The following is a 9,207-nucleotide window of genomic DNA, read 5'->3' on the forward strand; positions in this document are numbered from 1 at the left end:
TCTATCAACTTTTTATGAACTTTTCTATGAATTTCTCAGAGGGTTGTTTTAAACTACAATACAAATATCAAATATATGAACTTGAATATAATAATATTATAAACAATGAATACATTTCACAGAGGTACACTTTAACTTTATTTTTAACTCATGAAACATGTTAACATGCCTCCACTGATGGGCTAATCTGGAGCAGAATAGCCAATAAACAAAACCCAGTACAGATTAGCAGCAGGAGGTTACAGTATAAAATTAAAGACAGTTCTTGTTCAAGAAAATGATCATGTCTGCCTTCTCAGGCAGGATGCGCGCCCGTTCAGGACAGATTGTATCTCCAGCCGTTGAAAACACACGCTCGCTTGGTGTAGAGGAGGCTTGAACACACAAATAGGAGAAAGCTAGATCTGCCAGCAAAGGATAAGTCTTTTGATGGTTCCACCACCATGCAGCAGGATCCCCAGACATGGGGACCGGGGGAACTTCCTGGTATATTTGCAGCTCTCTCTCCACTCGTTTCTTGATGGACATGGAGCTCTGCTGTACCACTATGTTGTGTGCCTCTTCCTCAGCGAACAGCTCCTCCAGTGGAGTCTTCCTGGGCAGTTTGCAGGGAGGCTGTTGCTAAAAAACAAAACAAAAGGTTCATCAGTATCATCAACAAAAAAAGGAAAACCTCCATTAAAGGCATGATCATTATTACAGTGCATGAAAATGCACTGTACTGTTCTTCCTAGGCTTCTTATTAGAGTGCATGAAAATGCACTCTACTGTTATCCGATTTATTCTTATTAGAGTGCATGAAAATGCACTCTACTGTTATCCGATTTATTCTTATTACAGTGCATGAAAATGCACTGTACTGTTCTTCCTCGGTCTTCTTCTTCTTCTTCTTATTATTATTCTTCTTCTAACGCACGCAATTCAGCTTCAACCGTTTAACGTAGAAACTTCATTCAAACGTTGTTGCGTAGGTCTTGCTTATGCCATGCCTGCTTTGTATTTTTCAACTTTGTAACTTTTATACTTTTTAAACTATGAGTTAAAAACTATTACAATTTCCCCCATAGACTTAACATTGCTCATTATGACATCACGGCAGCAATTAGAATCTTACGCCAGGTGGCCGGCCACCTGGGCACCAACTGTCAGTTTCTCTGGCTTTAAGCATACAGTCTCTCAGAAGACTACACATATCCTGTTAAACTGTTTCCTCTGTCCACAACTGTTTCAAAATAAAAGTCCTCAATGCAATAATACACTATTAAATCATTTAACCATTGAAACTACTCAACTATTGAACTCTTCAACCATTCCAACTGTCAGTTATCATCCACTATGCCTCCAGTCAACTACATGAAACCTCCATGTACCTAGCAACCAACATAGCAACCATTAAAATTAAGTGTTTATGACCGTTTCCATAGCAACCAACATGATTATACTGCAGTAACTTCTTGTTTCTTGATAGTGGCCACCATGGATACCCTAGCAACAAATGTTTCAAAATAAAAGTCCTCACTAACAAGTTAGCTAGTTAGCATGGTTAGCATAGTTAGCATTGTTAGCATAGGTAGCATTTTTAGCATAACTGCAAAAAATCATCAACTAAGTTAGCTAATCAACATGGTTAGCATTATTAGCAAATTTATTATTGTTAGCATAGTTAGCATTTTTAGCATTACTGCTAGAAATCATTGGTTAAGTTAGCTAATCAACCTGGTTAGCATTGTTAATAAAGTTAGCATTGCTAACATAATTAGCATTTTTAGCGTAACTGCTAGAAATCATTACCTAAGTTAGCTAATCAACATTTTAACATGAATATAAATCATTAGTTAAGTTAGAGCTGGAATGTTTCATCTTTAAACTGTCTACCTTCACACTATCAACTCTCTGTAAACTATGCAACCACCATGTTTACCCTAGCTACACCTTAGTAACCATATCTACATTATCTATCTATTTTTGCATTTTCATGCACTGGTAATTCCTTGGAATTGCATTTCTAGTTATTGATATTCTTCTAACGCTTTTTGTGCGTGCAATTCAGCTTCAACCGTTTAACGTAGAAACTTCATTCAAACTGCGCTGCGTAGGTCTTACTTAGGTGACTTCAGCTATGTATTTTTCAATTTTGTAACTTTTATACTTTTTGAACTATTAAATAAAAACTATTAAAATTTCCCCATAGACTTAACATTACATTATGACATCATAATAGGGCAATTAGAATCTTATGCCAGGTGGCCAGTCCAGGTGCAGCAGCTCTCTCTCTCTCTCAGGCTTTAAAGCATACAATCTCATTAAGACTACAGATCCTGTTTCACTACTTCCTCTGTCCACAACTGTTTCAAAATAAAAGTCCTCACTGCAATAATACACGATTAAATCATTTAACCATTGAAAATACTCAACTATTTAACTGTTCAACCATTCCAACTGTCAGTTATCATCAACTATGCCTCCAGTCAACTACATGAAACCTCCATGTACCTAGCAACCAACATAGCAACCATTAAAATCAAGCGTTTATGACCGTTTCCATAGCAACCAACATGATTTTACTACAGTAACTTCTTTATTCCTGATAGTGGCCACCATAGATACCCTATCAACAAATGTTTCAAAATAAAAGTCCTCACTAGCAAGTTAGCTAGTTAGCATTGTTAGCATAGTTAGCATTTTTAGCATAACTGTTAGAAATGATTAGCTAAGTTAGCTAATCAACCTGGTTAGCATTGTTAACATAGTGAGCATTGTTAGCATAGTTAGCATTTTTAGCATAACTGTTAGAAATGATTGGCTAAGTTAGCTAATCAACCTGGTTAGCATTGTTAGCATAGTGAACATTGTTAGCATGTTTAACATAACTGCTAGAAATCATTAGTTCAGTTAGAACTGTAATGTTTAAGCTTTAAACTGTCTACCTTCACACTATCAGCTTTCTTTAAACTATGCAACCACCATGTTTATCCTAGCTACACCTTAGTAACTATATCTACATTATCTACTGTATCTATACATTTTTGCATTTTCATGCACTCGTAATTTCCCTGGAATTACATTCTCTAGTTATTTTTATTTTTCCTCTAACGTTTTTGTGCGTTCAATTCAGCTTCAACCGTTTAACGTAGAAACTTCATTCAAACTGTGCTGCGTAGGTCTTACTTAGGTGACTTCAGCTTTGTATTTTTCAACTTTGAAAACTTTATCGTTGAATTTATATTAATTTTTTAAGACATTTTTTCTCCCATAGACTTAACATTGGATTATGACATCATAATAGGGCAATTAGAATCTTATGCCAGGTGGCCAGCCCCACCTGCAGCAGCTCTCTCTCTCTCATATCAGGCTTTAAGCATACAATCTCTCTGAAGACTACACATATCCTGTTAAACTGTTTCCTCTGTCCACAACTGTTTCAAAATAAAAGTCCTCACTGCAATAATACACTATTAAATCATTTAACCATTGAAACTACTCAACTATTGAACTGTTCAACCATTCCAACTGTCAGTTATCATCCACTATGCCTCCAGTCAACTACATGAAACCTCCATGTACCTAGCAACCAACATAGCAACCATTAAAATTAAGCGTTTATGACCGTTTCCATAGCAACCAACATGATTTTACTACAGTAATTTCTTTATTCCTGATAGTGGCCACCATAGATACCCTATCAACAAATGTTTCAAAATAAAAGTCCTCACTAGCAAGTTAGCTAGTTAGCATGGTTAGCATAGTTAGCATTTTTAGCATAACTGCTAGAAATGGTTAGCTAAGTTAGCTAATCAACCTGGTTAGCATTGTTAGCATAGTTAGCATTGTTAGCATAGTTAGCATTTTTAGCATAACTGTTAGAAATGATAAGCTAAGTTAGCTAATCAGCCTGGTTAGCATTGTTAGCATAGTTAGCATTTTTAGCATAACTGCTAGAAATCATTAGTTCAGTTAGAACTGTAATGTTTAAGCTTTAAACTGTCTACCTTCACACTATCAGCTTTCTTTAAACTATGCAACCACCATGTTTACCCTAGCTACACCTTAGTAACTATATCTACATTATCTACTGTATCTATACATTTTTGCATTTTCATGCACTCGTAATTTCCCTGGAATTACATTCTCTAGTTATTAAACTTCTTCTTCTAACGCTCGCAATTCAGCTTCAACCGTTTAACGTAGAAACTTCATTCAAACTTTGTTGCGTAGGTCTTGCTTATGCCATATGTGCTTTGTATTTTTCAACTTTGTAACTTTTATACTTTTTAAACTATTAGTTAAAAACTATCACCATTTCCCCCATAGACTTAACATTGCTCATTATGACATCACGGCAGCAATTAGAATGTTACCCCAGCTGGTCAGCCACCTGGGCACCAACTGTCAGTTTCTCTCAGGCTCCTCTCTGAAGACTACATATTCTGTTCCCCTGTATCCTCTGCGCACAACAGTATCAAAATAAGTCCTCCTAATTCCATCCAACTTTATATCCATTCATCTTCTTCAAACCATTCACTCATCCACCCATTCTAAACAGTCTGCCTATCAACAACATCAATTAGACGCTCTACATTGAACTTTTAAACAATCTACTCTGTCTCAGGCTGGCTCTCTTAAGACTAGCCAGTTAAATTGATTACACCTGTATCTGTATCCACTACTCTCAGTAGAGAGCTGTGTCTCTCCATTCTACAAGAATATAAGGCACATTCCATCCAACATTCTATCCATTCATCTTCTTCAGACCATTCACTCATCCACCCATTAAACTGTCTATCAACATCTATTAAACAATCTGTCTATCAACATCCATTAAACTCTCTGTCTATCAACATTAATTAGACTATCTACATTCAACTTTTATACAATCTACTCTGTCTCAGGCTGGCTCTCTTAAGACTAGCCAGTTAAATTGATTACACCTGTGTCAACTACTCTCAGAGAGCTGTATCAGTGTCTCTCTTAACAAGAATATAAGGCACATTCCATCCAACCTTCTATCCATTCATCTTCTTCAGACCATTCACTCATCCACCCATTAAACTGTCAATCAATATAAAACAATCTGCCTATCAACATCCATTAAACATTCTATCTATCAACATTAATTAGACTATCTACATACAACTTTTAAAGTATTTACTGTGGGTCCCTCTCAAGCAGCGTTTATATGTCCTCCCTCGCTCCTCGATCCTCAATGATCTACATAAAGAAAGATAGAAGAAGGGCTAGACTATCCCATTGTTGCCGCTCCATCATTCTTTATGTAGATCAGTGAGGAGCGAGAGAGGACGCGTAAACGCTATGAGAGGCACCTTCTGTCTCAGGCTTTAAGCATACAATCTCATTAAGACTACAGATCCTGTTTCACTACTTCCTCTGTCCACAACTGTTTCAAAATAAAGGTCCTCACTGCATTAATACACTATTAAATCATTTAACCATTGAAACTACTCAACTATTGAACTGTTCAACCATTCCAACTGTCAGTTATCATCCACTATGCCTCCAGTCAACTACATGAAACCTCCATGTACCTAGCAACCAACATAGCAACCATTAAAATTAAGCGTTTATGACCGTTTCCATAGCAACCAACATGATTATACTGCAGTAACTTCTTGTTTCCTGATAGTGGCCACCATGGATACCCTAGCAACAAATGTTTCAAAATAAAAGTCCTCAGTAGCAAGTTAGCTAGTTAGCATAGTTAGCATTGTTAACATAGTTAGCATTTTTAGCATAACTGCTAGAAATCATCGGTTAAGTTAGCTAATCAACCTGGTTAGCATTGTTAGTAAAGTTAGCATTGCTAGCATAATAAGCATTTTTAGCGTAACTGCTAGAAATCATTAGCTAAGTTAGCTAATCAACATTTTAACATGAATAGAAATCATTAGTTAAGTTAGAACTGGAATGTTTCATCTTTAAACTGTCTACCTTCACACTATCAACTCTCTGTAAACTATGCAACCACCATGTTTACCCTAGCTACACCTTAGTAACCATATCTACATTATCTATCTATTTTTGCATTTTCATGCACTGGTAATTCCTTGGAATTGCATTTCTAGTTTCAATTGAAAACTCAACTATTGCACACTTACACTCTCCTGTTCATCCTCATTCTCAGACAGCATGGTGTCCCCATCATCGCCACAGTCTTCCTCTGTTGACTACAAAGTACATAATTAGCATTTAGATCTTAGATTGTACAAACTGAAAAGGACAGTTGTGCATGAATGACATTTCACCTCTCCAATCAGCTTTCTCTGGATCTGGTCCCAGATGGTGTCATCATCCACTTTATGTTTAAAGCGTGGATCCAACGCAGTGGCCACTTGGAGAAAGTTCCTGATTTCATCATTCTGCAAAACACATGTTCTTTAAATGTTTTAACAAGCCACAGGATATTTCTATTCTACAACAGTTTCTTTCCAGGTGACCAGCCACAGTCACTTACCTGGTAGCGCTTGGACAGGTTTGACCAAACCTGTTTTTTAAGGTTTGACACAAAGACTGTGTCTCCATCTTGTACAGACAGGTGTGCCTCAAGCTTTTTGAGGATAGGCAGAATCTGTCCGGATGTGGGACTCTTTTCGGAGGAAACGCAGAGTGTTGAGGTGTAGAGCACCTTCATCAGGTTGATGAAGTCTTCAGCTTTCCTAAAATCCTCATCAGTTAGCCGAGCAAGTCTGTATGAAAAAGAATTAAGGACACATAGATTGGAGTTAGAAATATTCTCTTTTATTCTGAAAACACCTAACATTTGCACTCCCTACATTAGCACATTCACATTTACTCTAATACTGTTCTTTGAATTTGTATTTTGTGTGTACTGGTATTTCTTGTCTACGCTTATCTATCTATCTCTACCTGTCCCTATCCATATTTTTTCTCAGTCGTTGATCCAAGCTGGCTGCTTGAATTGCAGGGTACTGCTCTGTGAATCTCTCCAGCATTAGGTAGAGAGAGTTCCAGCGTGTTCTCACATCAAGTATGAGTGAATGTCGGGGCAGTTCTGATAAAAACAAGAATCAAGAATATATTTAAGTAATTTAGCAGATGCTTTTCAACCCAGGATAAACAATACTTTTTGTAAATGTGGACTCAAATACTGTAGCACTACTCTGCAGAGCTCATAAATAATAAGATGATCAGACATATTAAGTCATTACATGTCAATGCACAACAGTTAAATAAAGTCTTACGTAGAAGGTCTTGCTTTTCTTGGAGAACCACCTTGGCCATCAAGCACCTCTTCATCCACACCACGATTGCTCGGACCCTGGCCACCCACTGACTCACTGAATTGAGGGAGTACAGACTTTGTGCAGCTAGATTAAGTGTGTGGGCGAAACAGCTCAATTTTACATATCTCAGGCGCTTAATCGCCACATCCATATTGGCTGCATTGTCAACAGTAACTGCTGCAATTTTGTCTGATATTCCGAACTCTGACAGAACATCGCTTATCTCTTCAGCAACAACACAACCGGTCTGTGCTCTAAACACAGCCTTTGTTTTTAGCACTTTTTGTTGCATTTTGCCCTCCACTATGTAGTGTGCTGTGATGGTGAGGTAATGGTCCTGTCTGATGCTACTCCAGCCATCACATGTGAGTGCAATAGAGCTGACTTCACTGAGTTCTGTAATAATATTACACTTCTCAACCTTGTACCACGACGGGATTAAAGTGTTTGACAGGTAGTCCCTGGAAGGTGGTGTATATTTGGGGTTAAGAGTTTTCACCATGTCCCTGCAAACATAAACATAAACAAACATGCAATGTTGCTGTTACTGTTTAGCTCAGTATAAATTAGTTTAGCTCTATCGTTATTCCTTAACTAACCTAAATGTTGGTGATTCCACTTCAATGTTGCTGTTACTGTTTAGCTCAGTATAAATTAGTTTAGCTCTATCGTTATTCCTTAACTAACCTAAATGTTGGTGATTCCACTTCAGAAAAAGGATGGAGCCTTTTAACAATGTGCGCTGTAACCTTCCGGTGGCACTCCTCCTTCTGTTGAACGGACAGCTTTCCCTTTGCCGCTATGCTGAATGGACTAGTCACCGTAGTCGTTGATTCATCAGCCTTGCTATCTCCAGCAAGCTCAGGTCGTAAATGATCTGTGAAAAAAATACGTGGGCTAATTTAGTTCCTCAATGTTAGCGCGAGACATATTATTTATAGTATCGTGACGACACCAACATCACCCCTTTCATTCGACATTTTAATATCTGAACATAACATTTGATACATGAACCTTACATTTCTCAGTAGTCAGTAGGCTAGTTCTTACCGCAGTACATAGCTAATTTAGCGTGGGGCTTGCGTTTCTTTACGAATCCGCATTGTAAACATTTGTATTATATCGGTTATATATATAGTATATCCGTGCTGAGGGCAGAATTGTCAACATTTCGAAAGAAATCTAAGTTGAAGCATGTTGTTACTTAGCATACTGAGAATGCACGAACCTATACATTTTTAACAGAATGAACAGGAGATGAAAACCGGACAGATTTCCGAAATACGGTGGATAGAAATTAATATTAAGTGACACATACACGTAGGGCGACAAAAGGTGTCGATATGTATAGTTTTACTTACCGGAATCGGACTGCAGTGCAGTCTCTGCGGTGGCTGGCTGGGGGTCAGAGCCGGGGAGGGAGCCAGAGGAAGAGGCAGTGGAGGACGTTCGGCGCAGCACATCAAATACGGGGCACACATTTATTTCTATTTGATGACCTCGGAGGTGCTTTATCATGTTTGACGTGCACCCTCCTGAGCACGAAACAATCTTATCACAAATTGTGCATCTAGCAGAGGTTCCGTTTGTTTTGTAAAGTGAAGCCACACTTTGGACCGCCGACGCACATCCATGTTTGACCAGAAGCTCTGATTTGATTTAAGCCTAAGCTCGCGGTTAAATGTAAACACTTCCGGCGGACGCTTCTTCTTCCGGTCGGCGGGCCAGGAACCGAAAATTAAATTCTGCAACGATTCCGGGAGAATCGGAAGGCTAGTCCCGGTTCCAGTCGATTCTCGATCCTCGATACCCAACCCTAGGCAAGGGTCGAAACATTCCACTTGACCTACATCTGGAGCACTTAAATGGATTCTTGAAGTCTTTCCTTAAGGGCCTGGGGCCCAACTTGAATGAGACTTCTGCGGCCAGAATAAGCAGGTCCATAGGA

The 9,207-nt window shown here is 38.3% G+C and overlaps 1 protein-coding gene across 1 annotated transcript; it reads right to left on the minus strand.

Annotated features, from left to right (window-relative positions):
- Nucleotides 1–252: 252 nt before the first annotated feature.
- Nucleotides 253–8,777, minus strand: LOC134099995 (E3 SUMO-protein ligase ZBED1-like). Its single transcript, XM_062553043.1, has 8 exons — nucleotides 8,621–8,777; nucleotides 7,947–8,136; nucleotides 7,218–7,765; nucleotides 6,883–7,027; nucleotides 6,470–6,701; nucleotides 6,261–6,374; nucleotides 6,114–6,182; nucleotides 253–621 (listed from the first exon to the last, which is right to left on the minus strand). Exons 1-8 carry the CDS (start codon nucleotides 8,775–8,777, stop codon nucleotides 253–255), a joined length of 1,824 nt encoding a protein of 607 aa, XP_062409027.1.
- Nucleotides 8,778–9,207: the final 430 nt, after the last annotated feature.

The sequence above is a fragment of the Sardina pilchardus genome, chromosome 13 (genome assembly GCF_963854185.1).
Source record: "Sardina pilchardus chromosome 13, fSarPil1.1, whole genome shotgun sequence".
Classification (NCBI taxonomy): domain Eukaryota; kingdom Metazoa; phylum Chordata; class Actinopteri; order Clupeiformes; family Clupeidae; genus Sardina; species Sardina pilchardus.